Source organism: Oreochromis niloticus, linkage group LG7 (genome assembly GCF_001858045.2).
Source record: "Oreochromis niloticus isolate F11D_XX linkage group LG7, O_niloticus_UMD_NMBU, whole genome shotgun sequence".
Taxonomy (NCBI): domain Eukaryota; kingdom Metazoa; phylum Chordata; class Actinopteri; order Cichliformes; family Cichlidae; genus Oreochromis; species Oreochromis niloticus.
Genome location: NC_031972.2, coordinates 58,693,623 through 58,715,344, shown reverse-complemented (window position 1 = coordinate 58,715,344; position 21,722 = coordinate 58,693,623). Strand labels below are relative to the sequence as shown.

Below are 21,722 nucleotides of genomic sequence, written 5' to 3'. Positions count from 1 at the left end.
GCATCAACCCCCCTCGGTATATGATTAGCACCTCCGATGCGCATCCTGAACCAAAGCCATTGGACTACATTTACTCTTAAAAGCCACAACACCAAAAGGTTACACGATTCCTTTAATGTACTTCATGTACTTTATTTAAGTACTTTCATGCTATGCTGCTTTCTGCTTTTACTCCATTATAATGTTGATGCGAATAATATATTTTGTAGTCCACAATACTTATTTTAAAGTTGTAGTTACTTGTTATTTTGAAGATTAATTGCAATATTATAGTTCAAGCTCCCATGCAATATAAAGGTTATTAAAATCTTCAACAGCTTCAACATTAAAGACATAAACACATCAATAAATCAGTAATTATTATCCAACAAGTGTTACTGCACATAATGAGGTACATTTACTTTAGATACTTCGATATATTCTGAATATACAACTTTGTGAACTATTAAGCTGCTTAAATAGGATTATTTTTTAATTAAGCAGAAAGCCTAAATACTGTTTTTCCCGTTGCAATAATTATCTGACACAAGATTAAGTTTAAATTCTTGTGCAGCTCCACTTTCCATATAACAAATCTGAAACAGGACACAGGGTTTTTATCTCCGCATCACTCTAAAAGGTTATTATAAATAGCACACAATTAGTCTGGGTAATTAGGGTGTGTGTAAAATTGATTGGTATTTGTTTGCTGCCATCATTTGATTTTTGACATTCCTTTTATTTGATTCATGTGCAGTTCATAGGATAATTAAATAAACCTGGTGCTTGCACATCTTAGATGCAGTTCACACGTTTGCACATTACACTCCATAATGATGTGGACGCATGTGTGTTGAAGCTGAATAAACAGATAATCCTGTGTGTATGTTAGATTCTCCATGCCTCGGTAGATGTTCCATTTAGTAAAAAACTTAAATTAAATAATAATTAAAAAAAAAACATTACCTGCTGTAGTCAAGCAAATCTCCTCGTCACTGTTGTCCTGACAGTTGTCCTGTCCATTACACAAGAAGCTGCGGTCCACACAACGGCCATTTCGACACTTAAAGCGAGCCTCCGAGCACACCAAGGGGTTCTCCGCTGTGGTCAAATCAGAGCAGAGGTAAAGGGTCAGCTGTTAGCTCAAACACAATTACAGGGAAAGTTTTTCAGCTCAGATTGATCTGCTGTATCTGACAATTTGTTTAAAGTCAGATAAATATTATATGGTGGCATTTTAGCAGAAGATATGAAACATTTAAGAACTATCGGCAAGTTTGTCTGGAGTTTGATAAAAATCAAAAATCAGTCATTTTAAAGAGAGGACAAAACCTTTTTAAAACATTCAAAGTCCTGCAGAGAACTACCACTCCTTTTTCAGTACGTTCTGGTTTCTGTCTTTGTTCAAGCCTCTGCAAAATGAGGCATAATTATCTTGTGAGAAGATCCAGACAATTACACAGTTGTGACGCAGTATGTGCTGGGAGCATAGAGCAAAGCTCCATTTAAATGGCTAGATTAGATTTGTGAGCATGGGGCCCTGCAGGCTAGAAACACTGCCTCTGACAATGGTGAGTGATTGGCTCAAATCACATTCCCCACTGGGAAAGCGGCAAAGGGGTCATATGAAAACCAATTATACTCTAAAAAAAAATCTTGTGTTATCATTGTTGTACACCTACTACAACAACACTAGGGTAAAACATGGATAACGATATTTACACTGTTAAACAGATGTAAAAAAGTAAAGATAAAATGATGCATAACCATGGAGTTATGAGCAATGCATAAAAATGATATTGTCAACACTATAATATGCAGATGTGCTAAATTCAGTTTTTAAAAATTATTGAGACACAGCAACTCTGCAGAACTTGGACTCTTTATAGAATGACTTTTCCCCTCTCAAAGTAGTGATGTAACTAAACGTCCACCAGGGATAGCTGTGCCAGATAGTGCTGTGTCCACTGAAGCTGAGTGTGCCCACCATGTGCCACAGCATACTTCAGAAGACTCCCAAAAATGGATCTCCACTCTTCTCCACTAAAAATACATGGGTTCACAGCTTTGATGGAAGTTTCACATAGCAGATCACTCCAGATGGTAAAGTCAGCTGGTATTTCATAGTAGAGACACACCAAAGACAGCTTTAAGGCACATAGGTTGGGCGAATATGACAGACTTCAAAAACCCAGAAATGTGTTAAAAATGATCAGAAAGAATCAAACTTTTGACAACATAAATTTGTGGGAGTTTGTTCTGCTGAGAATAAAGTGCAACTTCCACAGGACAAATCAGGAAGCTCCTGTAAACCACTTTAAACTCAATAAGGCACCTGAACAGGTGGGACTAATCCTGGAAATGCAGTGCAACCTTTCTTCCAGCTCTCATACAGCTCGTCCAGCTCCAGCACTCTTTCTCAAGTATATTTTTTAGCCAGAAAAGCCTATTTTGAAGTGAGAAGATGATTATAGCTTGTTTTATGACTGCAGGAGACACATACTGTCAGGAACTTTAGGGGGGAAAAAAGTGAAGTGAGATCTTGCAAAGTTACATAACTGAAAGTCTGAATAAACCGTGGGCTGGTACAGCAGACAAGGTTTTCAAAACCTGTCAAGTGCTTGTAAAAAGTTGGACAGAGCAGACAAAAAGCACAGCTTCTGAAATGCTGTGTGGTTTGTTGAAGCCACATGGTGGAAACCTGTCTATAAAAACAGCTACATCAAGATGTGGAACTTAGTCAGAGAAGAATATAACCTAGGATAAAGTGAAGGTACTAAAATAGTGTGCACATGATCCAGATGTTAAACCTAACTAGATGGATAGTAAGATTTAATACCTGGAGTGCAAAGTGTATTACAACCCTGTATTCTATAACAGATAAATGGACCCTGAAAAACTTACAAGGCCTCCAACAGGCACATGGCCTAGAAAAACAAAATTTCTACAGATATCTTCAGCTACGCTACCACATGCATAATGATGACTCAGTGATTAAAGAAATGTTAAGAGTAACAAACTCCCTTTAGAACAGGAGCATTATATCAAGTTTATACAAAAAAAACCCCAACTTAATCCACAGAATACATAAAGCAGAAATGGGAAAGTTAAAGCAATTTTGTAATCTCAAAAGAAAAATAGTCTAGCAGCTGTAAATTCTTATACATGGAGAGAATTTGGGTGGAAATGCCTAATAAGATTTTTTTTATTACTCCAAAGCAGAAAGTTCATATTTCAACAGAGAAGTCCAAGTGTTGGAGGCTCTGTGGAAATCATGAAGCTAATCGTGGTTAAGTAACATACCCTTCCAGTTCAATGTCTTTCTGTTGGGAAACACTGATTTTCATTTAAATAGAAATGTATATTTTGACTAAGTATTTATTTGGTGTCCTGATATCAGCTGGTAGGAAAGCTCTAACCAGACACTTGTTACAAACAGACCTCCCCACAAAAGAGGAATAGATAGAGGTTGTTGATAGCATACAGTACTGTGCAAAGGTTTTACGCAGGTGTGAAAAAAATGCTGTAAACAAAGAATGCTTTCAGAAATAAAAATGATTGTTTATTGGCCTGAAATGTATTCTGCAGCTGGACAATGACCCAAAATATACAGCCAAAGTCATTAAGAACCATCTTCAGCATAAAGAAGAACAAGAAGTACTGGTAGTGATGGTATGGCCCCACAGAGCCCTGATCTCAACATCATCGAGTGTGTCTGGGATTACATGAAGACAGAAGGATGTGAGGAAGCCTACATCCCCAGAAGATCTGTGGTTAGTTCTCCAAGATGTCTACCAGCTGACTTCCTTCAAAAACTGTGTGCAAGTGTACCTGGAAGAATTGATGCTGTTTTGAAGGCAAAGTGTGGTCACACCAAATATTGATTTGATTTAGATTTCTCTTTTGTTCATTCACTGCATTTTGTTGATTGAAGAAAATAAATGATTAACACTTTAATTTTTGAAAGCATTCTTTGTTTACAGCATTTTTCTCACCTGCCTAAAACCTTTGCACAGTACTGTATATCTAATGGAAAAGATCCCATAATCACACTGATTACAGACAGAAAAGTTTGTCAAAATATAAACTGAATGGACTCTCCAGACGCATTAGACACAGACACCGGAAGGGCAGTCGCTCTGAATCTTCTAATTTGTAATACAGAGATGCATTTATATTAATATTGTAACTAACTGAAAGTTTTGGTACTAATAGGGGTGTGGCAAATCCATTAAGCTTAAGCAAAAGTATTTTATAGTTTACTGCAGAAGCATATTTGTAGTTTAGAGTGATGTTAGTTGCACCCCTATAATTTTGCTGAAGAAAAAACGCACATTAAAACTGCCATAATTTTAAAAGGGCTGTTTAGCAGAGAGATATTTATACTTTAGTTTTTAGTGTGTATCAATCTCTCCAAGCAATGGAGCCTGTATTCTTTTACTTTAACCTGTTTGAAATTTATAGACTCCAAGCCCATCCTAACATAACTCTGATGGTGACGAAGCTTTGATGAAGCTCCACCAGAGGAACATAAGACATACAACATATATATTCTATATGTTGCTTAGATTTGATATAAACAAGACATGGCATGATCTGGCCACAGATCCATGGATCTGGGTGTCATGTGAGACTCACTGCAGTTTTCCTCATCACTCCCGTCAGGACAATCGCTGAAGCCGTTGCAGCGGAAGCGTCCAATGATGCAGTGGACACCGTTAGCACAGGCGAAGAATGTAGGAGAACACTTTGACTTGACCTTAGCTAAAGATATAAGGGTTGGGGGAAGTGGTGAAAAACAGAACAATGAATTAGTGTGTGCATGATGCAGAGATGGTGCAGAAATCTTTCAGACATCATGTTTTATGACAGCATTTGCCTTGGCTGTGATGAACAAGGCAAAGCAGAGACCTTCACTAGGAGACAGTCCTTGTATTACACTTAGGTCCATGTGTTTTTGTGACACTTACACAATTTTGCATTTCTAGAACACCATGATAGATTTGAAATGAAACAATCAGGGCAAAGGAAGAGGAATAAAATCAGTGCATACTCTTATCTTTGCTTCAAAGAGTTGAACAAAAACACTGCATAAACCATAGTCCTCTACTTTCAGAGGCTTCAAATGTATTTGAACTATCCCCTTTAAAGCAGTTTAATGTAACATAACTCTAGAACTGGCCAAATCAACAGTTTGGCACATTCTGAGAAACAACACAATGGTGAAACCAACAGCATAAGGTCTAGATTTCCATTGAAATCAACAGTAATGATCACAGCATCAGTCATATGCTAAAGAAAATTCCCATCACAATATTCAGAAAGGTTCAGCACAAGGTAGAAACCAATGATCAGTCTCACCAAGACAAAGGCCAAATTAGACTTTGCCAAATAAACACACATACATGTCAAAACATAGCTTTTCATCTGCCAGGTGATAAGATTAGCCTGTAACAGAATGACACAAAAAATGTGGATGGGATGGCTTATTATCAGAAACATACTAAATCATCTGTTAAAAAACAGCAACGTTAGTGGTTCCCAATGGTAACGGGTCACTAGTTCTTACTGGTTATATTCGAAAGTTATCCCAAAGTGTTTAGGGCTATCCTTTTTAAACAGATGCATCCTAATTAAGCATAACTAACTGGACAGTGCAGATAGAGATCCAATAGTAACAGAATATTTTCAATTGCCCAAGTCAGTCAGCTGATTTCAACCTGATCTAGAAGACATTTCACTTGATAAACAGGTAAAACTAAGGGGAAATTGACCCGTGATCAAACAATAACCAAAAACAGATGCAGGAAAAGGTTCAGCAAAACATCACAACTGAGAAAAACTCATTTTGGTGACATCCATGGTTCCTTGGCTTGATAGTCATTGCCTCTAAAAGATTTCTTCAAAGTATTACAAATTAACAGCTTATGTATGATTATAATAATTTAAAAGCTGAAAGTCTGCATTTCATTTGCATTTGTTCCTTTTCATATCTACTGCAGCGAAAAAAAATTGTCATTGTCCAAAAATGTCAAGAGCTAACTTTATACATGCATGTTCTAACATTCAAAGACACACAGCCATTCAACATTATATACTCATATTACTCCCATTTCCACAATTATGACACATAATGGGTAAGATCTTGACCAAAGAGTACTGATAAGAGGAGAAAAAAAACAATCAGTTAATAACAAAGACAAAGAAAGCAAATCGTGTGGGAGAGGGTTTGTATGGATTCTGCCATTGATCAGCCTAAGCAGGCCATGGGCCTTATCTCTCAGGACAGCCCTGAGACTGAGTGAAGAGCTTGCAGAACATCAATGCCTGGCAACCTCAGTTAAGCACCAAGTCCTGGCTTTTTACCTCAAACTCATTGATCTTCCCTGGCAGAAGAAGAAAAGCAAGATAACAGGTAGATACAAGCAAAGACATCAGAAAAGACCCTGCAAAGTTACTGTAGAAGTCGGATTCCAACCAGGAAATACACACGTTGCTGCAAGAGAATCATGGTTGCTATATTTACAGTTTGCATTGCTGAGTGATATTTTTTATAAAATACAATGTTTCAGACTTATGTTTCTCTATTAGAGAGTTTTTTTTAAATTACCTACTGGATGCATTTTTCCCTTCCAGTAATAAGCACTGAAGTAAAGTTGGCATTTGGAAATCTGGCTTCTAATCAGAGCTGCTCTCATTGTAACAGTACTTACCTACTAAGGACAGAGAAAGGAAAATCTAAGACATTGTTATGATGCTTTGGTAAATAACAGAAACGCATGCCAGTGAGGAAGTAGCATGATACATTTTATGAACACTTGGAAACAACAGAAGGATGGAGCAACCCACACATACAAACACACAGGAAGGGGGAAGTGAGTGGGCATGCTAGAAATGTCAAAGAAAGCCACCAAACCTTCTATGTGTTTTGTTTCCCTGCGTTGAATACAGTGGGTAGAATTGGCTCGCTCATAGGCTGGCAATGTGCTGCTTCAAATGCCAGGGGTGCACATTTTTCCCTCTACAATTTATTGCGGTAGCCTGATTTATGAGCTCTTTCAAGCTGTGGCGATTATGTGTAGCAACAGGGAGGGCAAGGCGCAACAACCACAAGGCTTTGGAGCACCCATCTCCAGGATGAAATGTAATCCTCTGGATGCGGGAGGAAGCTGGGATAGTGCCCGATCTATGTGTCTATAGTCTGGGAAACCTTTGTTTACCTGGCCAGCAGAGCCCCTAAACACCCAAATCTCATTTTGTGTGGCATATCACATTCATAAAAGTCTTCTTCTGTAGCTTTCAGGGATATTAAAAGATTAGTAATAAAACAAAAACACGCGCTCCCGCTGGGGGTTAAAGTGAGATTCTGCTGGCCCCAAACAAAGGAAACATAATCCTTTATTATCTATTTGTATTCATTTACACTGATGTTTCTTCTTTTACCGATTTTCTTTTCTATTTCTATACATAAGAAAGAAATGTTATTGCTCTGAGATTCATGTGAATCCTAATTACCACTTATGCAGCTGGCTAGGATTCATCCGACCCAGCGTCTGTGCACAAAATTAACTTAAAAGTCACATCAAGGGCAAGCTTATGAAGGGGAATTGGTGGGTGGGACAAACACAGCTGGCTGGACAGATATAGCTAATGTGCTTAGCTGTGTTTTTGGGTTGCATACCCCCTCATAGCCTAAGCCAAGCTGTTTATGAAGCAAAAATGCAAAAACTTAATTAGACCCATCAAACTAGAGTGGAAGAGATGGCAACACAAAACCATATTAACTTTCCTTTTGATGATTCTGTAAAGGTGCTCTGTTTTATTCAATAACCCGGGCATTAGCAGTTCAACTTTAAATACCGCTGCTGATCCAGGTAATGCTGATTGATTTCAGGTCCTCTGCTACACTCTTCAATTTACATTGTATAAGCATCGATTTCATCCTGCCTTCATCCCTTCTGTCATCACTGTTTACTGCTTTACTTTTGTGCCAAATTTTCTCTCGCTCCTCTAAGCCTTTGTAGAAGTTTGTTTACGAAAAGCAGACAGGGTGTTGGGTGGCTTCCAAACTTAGTTCCAGTGTTCAGCTGAGCAGCACAAATGAAAACGAATGGGGTAAGCAGTCGAGCAGATTTCTTGAAGTAAGACTATCACTTGCAGAAAAACATGCCTGGTTCACACTGAAGCTCACAGGTGGAGGACACACAATCACAGGCACAGAAAAACCAAACATGTCTCTGTTTTTTGTTGTCTGATATATGCAATTACACATAATCCTTGACATTTTTATTAAAAAGGACACTTCTGCTAAACACCTATGTGACAATTGTCTTTTAATTTTAACTTAAAGGTAAATAAATAAAAGAAGACTTGTTTTTTTCCTCTCCTTTTTCATAATCTACAGGCTAACCATGGTTCAAATCCTGACCTGGATTTGTAGCACCGTGACATATTTTGTACTTAAATCATTGGATGACGCAACAGAAATTGAAACAGAGCACTGCTCTTTATATTCATCTCCCCTGTGGCTTCACTGTTCATGTCGGGTGGAATCCGACAACCCTGTTGGCGATGGCATGCTTTTGCTCTTCCCCCGGTGTGCGCCTCTATGCCCTCAAATTATTCTCCCCTGATTGGTTCTTCAGAGAACAGAATGTTCAGCTCAGGTAGTCGCAGCCATGATGGGCATGCATGACTGACAGAGTAAGGAGAAGGACTTGGTGAAGAGACTAACAAGAAGGAAAACACTTGGAGTGAGGAGAGAACAGAAACTAAGAAAGAGTAGAAAAGACTGATGACTTCAAAGGTTTCTCTGACCTTGCAGAGTATTTCTGAAAGGAAGAAATCAATAGGTAATGGAGTCAGGGTGCAAGCAAAAAGGGCATGGGTAGTTTCAGTGCAGTGGGCCTAGGGATCAAAATAATCCCTACATTGCACTGTACATTTCACTGTCTAAGCCCTGCACACTCTTTTGTACAATACAATAGCACTCCGTGAGGGGCATTGCAACATTATAGAGCTGCCTTCATCTTACGTGTTTATGGACCAATGGTGTTCTGCAAAGCCATCAAACTTTGTGCTAGATGGGGTAACGAGAACGGCTCGTATACCACACAGCAAAGGCGTGTGTAAAATATCAGTGATATTTCAACAAATTCCAATAAAGGGAAGAGAAGCAAGGGCATATGGTGAAAAAGCAGCGCACGATCTGTCAGATAATAACGCTGCTGCAATATTCATCATAGAAAGCAACATACTGCTAAAATTGGCTCGTTTGAACTGATAGTGCTCAACAATGTGTTCTAAAATGACAAGACAGCATTTCTTATTCCTTTGAAGCGTCAGAAGCAATCATTTTGGCTAATTTGTGAAAATCGATGGAACAAGGATAGCGTTCAGTCGAAAGCGAACAAAGAGTCAGAGAAGAAGAAAGACATGGCACCAGAGTGAAAGACTTCATGCAGGAACCTAATAAATATTTCAGCCCAGTTCCTTGGTATCAATTACACCAGCTTATTGATTAATCAACCATTAAGCTCATGGAATCCACCAGACTCTGACCCATTAAACCTTTGTCTGTTTTCCATCTTCCAAATACTTTATATTTTAATATTTTATTTCTCATTTCTTTTTTATTGGGTAGGCTGATACCAAGACCGACCCCTCTCGGGATGCATGATATTTATATTGGAAACCAAACTGGATATTTGCGACTACAGATTTCTCAAAGCACTTCTAGAACCAAGCCTTGACACTCCAAAGCCCACTTTATTCTTCGTCGTCTTCTTATTTTAATTTCAGATATTTTTTATTGCAAAGTTACAATTAGGACATGCCTGAAACACCTGACCGAGGAGACACCAAAGAGGCAGCCTTCTCCTCAGTTTGAACATTTCAACATGGAAGACTACTGGCTCTACTCCGAGTCCTTCGCAAATGACACCCTCTGGAGGAAGCTCGTTTCCACTGCTTATATCTGCAATGTTGTTTTTTTGTCACTACCCAGAATTTGTGACCACAGGTGAGGGTAGGAATGTAGACTGACCTATAAATTGACAGCTTCACTGTCACACTACAGAAGATTGGTGCAGCACTCCAATTACAAAAGAAGCTGCACGAATCTGTCTGTTACACTCACTCTCAACTCTTCCCTCACTCGTAAATAAGACATGAGAATGCTCCTCCTCTTGAGGCATCAACTTGTTCCCGACCTAGAGTGGGCACTCCACCTTTGTCCAGTTGAGAACCGTGGCCTCAGAATTGGGGGGTGCTAAATCTTGTTCCCGACACTTCATGCTCAGCTACAAGCTGGAGGTCATGGTTTGATGAAGCCAACAAAACCACATTATTTGTGAGAAGCAGAGTCAAAATCCTGAGACCCGAAAACCACCTCCCTCAGCTAGGCCTAGAAATTCTCCCCTTAATTATTATGAAAAAAAATCTGTGACAAAGGGGAGAGCAGTGGACCTGAGCACCCACTGGGAATGAGTCTGATTTATTGCTGGCAATGCAAACCGAGCTCTAGCTAGAGTTGTCCAGGGAGAGGAAACAATTCAAAGCAACTGAAGCTAAACACAAACAACAGGCAGTTATAGCACACAGTTTACCTCATGCTATGCTCAGGACATGCTGGCATGTAACAGGAGGAGCAAACAGTTTCTACCTTCCTGTTCGTGATTCAGGAGCAAAGGTAAAACCTTATTCAAGCCGAGCACTGCAGTCACATCAGCAGGTGGAGTTTTCCTCCAGGCAATGTTACAGCAATGATGGGCTAGTGCTTGAAACTATATGATACTTTAATTGAGGACCCATGACAAAAACTAAACAACTAAATAAATACTTTAATTTATTAATACTGCATAGGCAGAATTTTGCTTTTGACTGGGGTCAAAACATTTGTAACTCCAATAACCGCTAAGCCATCATTAGGAACAAACTGACTGACAATTCATAAAAAAGGTGAAATGACAGAAAAAAACTAATATTTTGAGTAGACGTGATATCAAATATAGCTACTACTAGGATTTTCATGGAAACTCAGTAGGATGAGAGTTAAAAGCAGTGCAGAGTTAGAAAAACTGCATTCATAGAATCACCAGTCCAATGTCGGAAAAACAAACCCACATATACTAAGTTACACAACTCTAACAGCAGCTCAGTCCTGGAAAAGTCAGTGTCTCTGCATCATCCTACCAGAGCCCAGAACAAATCTCTACCATTCTACTACATGTTATGGACACATCTTTACTATGATGTTGATTTAAGCAATATGACTATAATGTAACAGCTCATAAGCAGGCTGTGCTTGTTACCAATATCAGTCCTGTGTCAGTGCCACAATATGGCTGGCTCATAAGATTCCCTGTTTGGCTGTTGATTGGCTCGCTGGGAGCAGAGCGAGAAAACAAATATCTTTACTGCCATCTACAGAATTCTAGTTTGGATAGTTTTCTCACTCTTTTTAATGTCCATGTTGCATTAAGAGTTACTACTATTAGCACTGCACAGGTAGGCGTGTACATGTAGCTCCTGTTCTAGTTGACTTAGCATACAGACTGTAGTAGCTGGAGAATCGATCCACCGACCTTCCAGTTGGCAGACAACCCACTTTACCTTAGCCACACAAAGGATTTCTTACACAACAAGTTGCAACAATTTGTTTGCAATAGTTCGTGACGTGATTGTGATTTAATGGCGAAGAGAGGTCAAGTGAGCTCAACTGATGGTGAAGTGAAAGCACCATTTCATTTCTCTGTTGGCTTTGCTCTCCCTTTTTCATTAGTTTGGTAGGCTTAACATCTGTTGTTAAGCCTTTAATTACATTTGCAGTAATAAAACAACATTTAAATTTTGCTTCACAATATTAGGAAACTATTTAAACTAAGCTTGATCTTGGCTTAAGCGTAATAAACAATAATTGACACATAAATCATTCACACTATTTATAACTGAAGTCACCTGCATATCCTTCTAGTCTGTCCTCATAAATTAAACACACACAAACGAGCTACATACAGTATACAAACACTGTCATGTAAAGCGGGGAGCATTTGCCCAACTTTATATTGCTCGTCTTACAATTAGGCACACTGGTCACTTTTCTTATCGTGTAAACACACACAGTCCTAATCTTAGCCATCTCATGAGTATTTTGTGCGAAGGCCAGTACTGTACACAAAAAACAAACGGAAAAAAAACAACAACAACAAAAAGCACTATTGATGTTGGTCCCGGCTTTAATGTTCATTTAATCCAATAAACAGGAGTTTATTTTGCTCCTAAATGTTATGAAGATCAAAGTGGATCAATAAAAAGTGGAACAAGAAATTAAAACTTGAAATACTGATATTTTGCACTGTTAATAGAGTCTTAATAGAGACTTCAATAGCAGACCACGTGTGAGGATACAGTTCACAAATAAATGATTCAAGCATGTCTGGAATAACAGACAGATTTAAGTTCATATTGTTTAAAGATGTCAAACATTGCTGCTAAATGTAAGGCATAAACCAAGCTTTACTGATTGGCATGACAAATGAATGGTATTGTAGCTCAGCTCAATTGTATTAATAGTCCTTTTGGTAAGATTTACTCTATTTTACAGTAACTGTTGGTTTGTGTACTCTGTCTTACATTAAACAAAACAACTTCTGAATATCTCCCTGATTTTATTATTTATATTTGGGCAGAAGAAGTTCTAGTGAAGTGTTTTCCCCCCTCATAGCTTGATTTTAATTGACCCACTGTGCAACAATTACAAATGTTCAAGATCAAGTTCAAGCAGTGAAGAGTTATCGCCCTAATTAAGGGCATGCTGCCATGCAAACAACTTGAGTTTAAGCATTGAAATTAGGAGATGCGCAGCCTTTCGGTATGACCAGTGCATTCTGATCTCTCTGTGAGAGCCAGTGGCCTTCCTGTTGGGCAATGTAGTTCAAAGCAGCATAGAAGTTTCAGAGAAGTTTGTGCAGAGTTCGGAATATGTGAACTCTCCCACACAGAGAGGCCAGAGCCTCAGCCCACAGGGCCACTAGTTCAGAACAATCATTGCTTTGAAATGCACTTCTCCGTCTTTTCTCTTTCTCCTAACTACATTTCTGTGTCTGCGTCTTTGATTCCACACTTCTTGCTTTCTAAATCATGTCCACTCACCCTTTTGGCCCTGCTATGTATCCGTCCTCTCTCGTCTACTCATGTCCTGTCCAGACAAGGGCAAAGAGGCTAATCCTGGCTCTGAGGCCCAGTGAGCTCAGTCAGCTCTCCTCCTCCTCTCGTCTGTCAGCATCCATTTCGTCTAACACTCTCCCGGGCTGGCGCTATGGACACCAGAGAGCAGGATGGTACTTCTGACCTCTTTGTGTGAGGAATTATTCAACAGCCTGCCTCTGAATCTCAGCTTAAAGACCCCTTTAATCTGCCGACATACATATATACACAAGCACTGCCCATAGATGGCAGATCCCCAGGACTGAATAACTGCAAAAAAGAGACAGACTACAAATGACATGTTTTCATCTAAAATGTAATTAATTTCATGTACAGCAAAGTAGAGGTTGCACTCCAGGAGAAAAAAGGCTCGATCAAAACAATACTTTGGGGATCCTGGCCTCAACTAGTGAGGCGGAAATACAATAAGATTCATCTTAAATGAAATAAGACTCAGGCTGGAGATATTGCCTTTTTCCCTCAGCCAAAACTGTTATTTAAGAGCCAGCAAAAAGTATTTACACAACTCCAGTTGACCATTGTGCTACAGGGGACTGGAAGAACAAACAAACAGCAGAGGAGCAGTGGGGTTTGGGAAGAAGACATGAGTGCTTTTTCTAGGCAAATAAACATTCTTGGCCATTCAGGAGACAATTCCTGGGCTGACAGGTGTGACATAATGAGATATATCTACAAATAAATAACGGATTGAGAAAAGAACATGCAAATGCAAATGCAAATGCGAACCGTCTAACTGGTATCAACACTGGAATAAAATATAACCAGGTCAATAAAAAAGGCAGAAAGAAGTTTATTTTGGAAGCAAAACAGCTGCTGGCAAAAAATAAAACTCTACTAGAGAACGTCGTCCTAAGTTCATGTGTAGGTGGATCCATCTTCCAAATTTTTTTAGCTTACTGACTGGACTGCTGAACATCAGCATGAGTGTATATGCTTGTTTTTAAAAACTATGTTCACGTTTGACTAATTTCATACAGATTCACATGAGAATTGTTGTTTGCATGTTGAAGATAGCAAAAAGACTTGAGACTGATTTGTTGTCTCTTGTGTTTTCCATTAGCTACATGGTGTTCAAAAATAAAATTCTCATTAATGAGACACCAGGGGGATGGTCCCCACATATGACCTTTACCTCAGGTACAGGATAAGTATTCCTTGGTGAGAGACATCAGCACAATCTGCTGGCTAAAGAGCAGGGGCTTATGCGGGATCTACTTTCTGAGTACAGCTGTCTTCTGCAAATGAATGAGGTAAAAATAGGCACTGCTCTGCAGCAAAAAAAAAAAAAAAAAAAAATGTACCAGAGAATTTTATACGGTCACACATATGGCAAAAATAAACACAACACAAAGTCACCAAATATATGCATGCCTGCAAAGCACAATCTTTCCATGCCTATGAGCCACAGAAAGAGGGGAATTGAATTGTTTTGTTGTTTTTTTAATCCACTAGTGTGATACTTAAAATGGACTAAGAGACGGAAATGATGTAGACATCGACACGTATCAACAATTAAGCTGTGTATTTATGGAAACCTTTTGACAAAAGCCATCTGCTCACATTACAGATGGAAGGAAATTTAATACCCAGTAGTAGTCAACACTGCTCTGCCTCCATGGTAATGACTATAAGTGCAAAGGGCAGCGGATGGACATTAGACACCCTAGAGATTTCTGATACTATAAATGTAAAGAAAGCAAGCCTTGCAGCAATCATTTGTAACAATAGTAATATTTATAATGTGCTTTTCTGAGAAGTATGCTATCGAAACAAACTACCCTTGCGTCTCAACGACAGAAGGAAAGCAAACAGAGTCAACAAACCTACCACCTTCCACATATACCCATAACTGTGAGTTTATTTGTGTTTTCTTAGAGGGGGTGTCTAATTATAAGTCAACCTGCAGAGAATGCATAGCTGCAGTCACAAAGTTTCCAGGCACTGTGTTCTCCTTAGATAATACACATCCTGACAGAACTCTTGCTGAAGCCACAATAATGAGTCCCCCTTTTTGCCCCCTCTCTTTCTCTTACTCCCTTGTTTCCGATCCCTCCATCTGTCTGTCTGTCTCTGCAGAGCCCCTAATGGAGCCAGAAGTTTGTCTGGGGATTTCATGAAGCAGTCGCCAGAGATACCAACCGACAACTAGCCATCTACTTGAGGATAATAAGGCCCACTTATGCCAGAGCAGATAATGTAGATGTCTACAGCAAACACAAATAGCGCTCTGACAGCCCAAGCAGGCTGAGTGTGATGCCTTGTGATAACTTGTTTTAATCTTTAGCAGTATATAGTACATACAGTACATGTTATGTCAGCGAGAGACACCACGTGCACTATATACATTCAGTTTATGTTGGCAGTTTAGTGATCTGCTTTCTTGAGGATGCAGCAAGGAAGATAACTGAATTCAAACTCCAATCACAAACACAGTGGGGTGTCTCGTTCCTTTCGTGTTGTGCCAAAGTTTAAAATGGTTCGCAGATGTGGATATACTCCTTCTCGTTATAAATGACATGTATTTGAGGAAAAAGCACCAATGCAGACGCCTCCATTCACTTGCAAGACAATTTTTTGAGCTAACAAGTTATGCTAGTCTAACCCTGATCATAAACAGCTTATGTTATCCTCATCTGTTAGCTCAGAGGCTACCAGACATTCCTCAAATATTTTTTTCCATTTAATTTGTCAGTTTTGTCATGTTTAAAATACAAGTAACTGCAACTATAGCACTAATTGCATGTTGTTGGAGTGAAAGTGGCTGACCAGAATGATATAGAGGCTGTATTATACTGGAAGTATCCGATACTTTATGCATAAATGATACTATTCCATGTCTGACAGTTGTTGACAGATTAAGGTCAGTGAGTGATGAGAATCTGAACGTATAGCAGTCTATTAATGCAACAGTCTTTCTGTAAGTTAAAGGGCATCACAAGCGAAAGGTATACAAAAAAAAAAAAGATTAGTCTGTACAATAAAATTCCCTATGAATATACATCTTAAATTTCCAAGTCATTCCAAATTAAGACAACCAATGACCCATACAGTACGTTTAGCGACTGTAGTGTGACAGTGTGTGTGTGCTTGTATGCCAGGGAGCACACCTTTGTCAAGAGTCGTCTGCCTTTTCCCTGAGCTGCTAAGAAGAGAACAGTGAGAGAAGTGACTGTTCGAGGAGGGAAAAACAAAGAAAATGACGACAGAATGGAGGGCAGACCATATGTTTTGTTTTTGTTTTCTAACTGGGGGAGAATTAGCAGGGTTAGGAAAAACCAAAAAAAGATTTAAGAGGAGGTTTATTGCTTGCTAAATGAAAACAGGCCTCTGCAAAGCAAATTACAAGCCAAAAATGATCAGATGAGATAAACTGGGATGGTGCACAGAGACGACTGAAAACGGGAGGGCGAGACATTCAGAGGGATGAACATATCGGGAGATGAGGGATTCTATTTGGTGTGGCAGCGCCTCAAAGTCGATCTTCATCAGCAATCCCATCTTTGTGTGAGCTCTGGCTGAGATGGGCGGGAGAAGAGGAGGAGCTGCAGACCAGAAAGATCAAAGCCAACTAAATTTGAGGATCAAAACCAAACTATTACTGTAGCCTTACAGTAGAATTATGCACGCGCCACTATTCGTGCGCACAGAAGTAATGGGCCTTTGCTTTGATGGTATTAAATTTCGTCCTGGTGCTAAACTGAGGCCAAGGGTCTGGAAGAAAAAGAGGAAGGCTGTGCACTGAGGGGGAGAGTGATTTGAGGATTGAGGAGGGAAGTTCATTTAAGTTGGCAGAGAATTAGTTTTAAGTGGCCCTTGTGGCTCTTTGGACAGGGATGTCAGAAGAAGTACAACTGCTGGATCGCAAAAAGAGTTCAGGAGCTGCGAAGACTTGATGTAACTCTAAATAATCAATTTGGCTTCAACGGTAAAGGCGGATCTAGTTGTTAAAAAGGGATTTACTCATTACGCGAACTTACGACAGCCTTTCTCGTCACTTTTGTCAAAGCAGTCGGGTAGTCCATTACACTGCCGCCCGCCTGGGACACACTTGCCATCGCCACACATGAAGATTCCAGGGATGTTGCAGTCCGTGGTGAAGTTATTCCCTGGAAGCAGCTGGCTCTCTGTTGATAAACAAGAGAAACAGAGGAGAAGACAGACTATTACAAACTCGCTCTGTAAAGAAATCAAACAGGTAGAGGGATTGCATTACAGCGATACTCATCACCAGAGTCAAAATGGAAATCTGTTATTATCTCCATTGTCTAAAGACAGAAAAATATTAAAGGCAGCGGCTCTATTTAAAAAGCCGTATCAATCTATGAGCAAATAAACAGAGGAAGATCTCATGAATACAAAAGCGGTCTAGGTCATTCGGTGTTAACAGTATTGTGGGTGAAAATCAGGATAGGGAAGATAAAGATACAAACATCAAAGAACACTAATATACAAACAGAGCACATATTTCACCCTAGACTTACACAGATGCACCGATACACACGCGCAGAACGAAAATAAGCCCACCGTCGGCACAGTAATCATGTGCCCCGAATCAGTTTGGGGCATTTCTAGTTGACGCAGTGCAGCTGCGGCATAATGGGCTGGAATGTGAAACATGGCCTTTTGGCTGAGATTTGACACTATGTGGTGAGCAGTTTAGCTATGTGGCAGTAATAAGGCGTCTCGGACAGACCGTGGAACACTTTTATGTTGCAGTGCTAAAACGGGTTCAGCTGCTAGGCCGCTTTATTACACTTGAGGACAAGATGCAAAAAGTGCACCTGCTGTGAAAACGTATGGACCTTTGCACCTTAAATGGCAGTGTGGCTTACCAGAACAATGACTGATGGAGTCCTCAGCTTAAATGACTCCAATTGTAAAGTGCAGCGATGTGAAAATGTAATTATTATTTACCGTGCTCTTTTGGTTCTTTTTCTTTTTTAATTTAATTTCATGACTGAACTGAAAAACAAAAAAGGAGGGATATATTGATACATGAATGAACTGCACAGTACTCCATAAAGTCTTAAGTCCTTCGTTTGTTCATATTTGTTTTCATGAAGCCAGTAATTTTTTAAAGTGCTTTTATGGTTTGGCTTTTAATAGTTATTCAGGCTTTCCGACAGTCTTTCAAAGTATTTCTTTTTACACAGGCAGGTTTTTGCTCATTTCCAGTTTAATTGTTGTACCCGACCATTTTCAGAGGAATGGTTTTTATTTTATTTTATTGTTAAACCATTTAACACTAACCTAACCAAGCATACAAAGCACATCTAACCCAACGGATGTCCCAGTGTTTTGTCTACACAAGACAGACAACTTAAAGCAACAATTTTAAATGGCATATTTGTTACTACCAGCCTGTTGCAAAAACATATCAACTGTTCCGATTTCTTTAGTTGAATCTATGAAAATGCCAGATATAGCTCGACATCTTATATTTTCACAGCCATAAAATAGAATTTTGCATCAAAAAGATGATTCCCAAAGTGCTTTTAGCTTTAAAAAACAAAACAAAACTAAACAAAACTGCTATATCTTGGCCAGGTGTGCAGTGTATGCTTAAAAAGAAAACAGACAAGTAGGGGACAAAATCAGCTCAGAACCCCCCCACCCCACCCACAACTAAACAATCTGCAGCAGATGAACAGTATCTGAAAGTCACGCCCTAAAGTAAGTAAGAGGAAACCCCGCAAAGACCTGACACATGACCTGAGAGATTCATCTAACCTTTCAGTTGATCCATCTGCTGTTCACTGAAGCCTCATTAGAGATGGTCTCAGTGGAAGGGCGGCTATCGTGAACATAAAAGGAAACAGAGAGAAAAGGCTGAGGTATGCCAAATTACACCATAACCTGACTTAAATAAGTGGAAACAGGTCTGATGGAGTGATGAATCCAAATTTGACATTTCTGGTTCAAATTGTCAGCAGGAGGAAGTCAGGAGAGAGCTACAACAGTGAGTGTCTAGAGCCATCTGTAAAACACGACAGGAGCTCTATCATGGTTTGGGGCTGCATTTCAGACAGCTGAGTTGGAGATCTTGTCACAATTGATGGAGTTATGAATGGAGTTGGATTTTGATCCACTGTGCAACACCATGGAATACCATGGAAATCTGGAAAGCAACTGACTGGCAACGGATTCTTTTTCAGCACGATCCCAAACACACTGCCAGTGCAGTAAAAGCATACCTGAATAGAAAAAACACACAATGGAACACTATCAGTCATGAACTTGGCCCTCCTCCGGAGCCTGGACGTCAATATTATTAAAGTGGTGTGGGATCAGCTTGAACAGAACTGAACAAAAGGCAGCCAACATCCAACGAAGAGTTTTGAACGCCCTTCAAGGAGCCGGCAGAACCACTGACTGCTTAAAGAAATTAAAACAAGGCTTACCTAAAAGAGTTCAGGCTGTGCTAAAGAACTCAGCTGGTCATACCAAATATTGACTTTTCAGCTTTTTAAGCTCAAGAATTCGGCACACTACTTAATATATGTAGGTACCTGCAGCTTTTTTATTTTATTTGACATTAAATATTTATAACAAAAGACATTGATGGATGTCTAAATGTCCTTCTCAACAAAAACTGAAAATGAGAAAAGGGATAAAAATGTTAAATGCACAATGGTAATGAAAAATATTAAAACCTCTAAAATGCTTGGATGGATACAGATCATAGATATCGTTCTGTATTTATGTTCAGATGCTGCTTCTATTTGTTCAGTCCTTTAAAATAATCCAGTTAAATGAATTCCCCTTTTCCAGCAGTGAAACTGTTCATTTTCCTCAAATAAACCATTACAGGGACACATTCTCAATGAAGTAATCTTCATTACCACAAAATCCACTGCACCCCACTTCAAATAAAAACCTCTGACTTTTGAGCTTTTGTGAATTCATAAGTAAAACTCCACATTTTCACCACAGCTCGTTGATATTCACTTAGCACATGTAGCCAGCCTCCAGAGTGCAGCTGAGTAACTGACACACAGAAATAATCTGTTCTTACATCATCCTTCCACTGCTGCTTTTTTAACAGCAGCAGGTACTGGAAACCATGTATAGATTGTCTCTTAAATGAGACAGCACAACCCTTCGGAATCTGAATGCATGACGCAACGCCTCCTTTTGTCTCATGCAATATGAAACAAAAAAGCTGAGTGATAAAAAAGAAAAAGCTCCTGTATCTTATGAGAACAGGAAAACATTCAGATTTCTATTTCTTTCATTATTTATTACGCTGATTCATCGATGCTGGAAATGAATAATATCACCGTGATTATCTTTTTGTCAAACAACCTTTCCAAAAACCAAAATAAATAGCGGGCTTACTCTTAGCAGCTTCAGCTGAGTGGCATGATATTTCAGTAGACAAAGTTTCCACTTCTCTCAACTTCAACATATAAACATTAAGGCTGGTTTGACATAAGAACAATGAGTCATCTCTTCTCTTATCTTGAGTCGGTTCAGTGATGTTTCTGTATCAAGTGAAAAAAAAAAATCCAACTTAACTTAAAGAGCACAGTGAAGCATAGAGATGGTGCAGAGATAGCAGTCGCACATTAGTGTTAACTTATAGCTCGGCTTCAAGGAGACACTTTCAATTTCAAGTTGCAACTTACTTACAAATCTACTTACTCACACACTGCTCTAGGGCTGGGCCATATCATACCGTTCACAGTAATACCGGTATAATGTTAGGCAATAATAAGAGAATGAAATATTGCGATAGAATATGGGTAAAACACGAGTGCGCAGTGCCTTTGTTTTCATACGCACATGGCGGAAAAAGCATGGCGGCGACGTAGAATGAGAAGGGCGAAAGCGGATCGTTGAATGAAACTGATAAACCAGAATTGATTTGTAAAAATGGTGCAACTTCAGAGGTATGGAACGGCTTTGGGTTTCGTACGTCAGATTCACACAAAAGCACATTTTTTGGTAGAGCATGCAAGCGGGCCGTCGTTATTACCAAACTGATTTTATGTGGTACACGGCGCTCAAAAATCTGTTAAAAAATGTTTTAGTACGACTTTGCTAAGCTACAAAGCCGTACTGCTTGATGGATTGTTGGAGCGTTACTGCTACCGGAGTCAAGAGCCTCGAGAGTGATACGTACTGTGCTTCAACATAATATTACCGTATTGTGTGTGTATAACCTCTTTTTAAGTTTTGTGAATATTATACATGGTTATGCTCAGGATATGTCGGCCAGTTTCCACTGGAAATGCCTTTTGGTTAAACTATCAGCAATGAATTTGAATTTGCACTGTTAAATTTTTATATAGCTTTAATGTACATAAAAAACTGCTGCATATTTAAGTGAAAATACATTGATGAGGGTTTTTTGCACTAATAAAGTTGTGGAGTTGTAAAGTATTTTGTCTCGCGTCAATTATATTGTCAGTTATATTGTTATCGCAAATTTTCAAATATATATCGTGATAAATATTTTTGGCCATATTGCCCTGCCCTACACTGCTCAACCTTTGACCCTCATCAACACCAGC

General features: G+C 39.3%; 1 protein-coding gene across 4 annotated transcripts in view; it reads right to left on the bottom strand.

The window, feature by feature from the left end:
• The window catches only part of ldlrad3 (low density lipoprotein receptor class A domain containing 3), a 91,237-nt gene that overhangs the window by 34,566 nt on the left and 34,949 nt on the right, over window positions 1-21,722 (bottom strand). For 3 of the 4 annotated variants that reach the window (XM_019361947.2, XM_005470992.4, XM_005470995.4), the window contains exons 2-4: window positions 17,184-17,330; window positions 4,618-4,743; window positions 946-1,080 (exon numbers count right to left, since the gene is read on the bottom strand). In XM_019361947.2, coding sequence (XP_019217492.1) covers window positions 946-1,080; window positions 4,618-4,743; window positions 17,184-17,330 — 408 coding nt within the window. Of the gene's footprint in view, window positions 1-945; window positions 1,081-4,617; window positions 4,744-17,183; window positions 17,331-18,936; window positions 20,342-21,722 lie in introns of those variants that run through there. The other variant, XM_005470994.3, reaches the window with a different exon arrangement.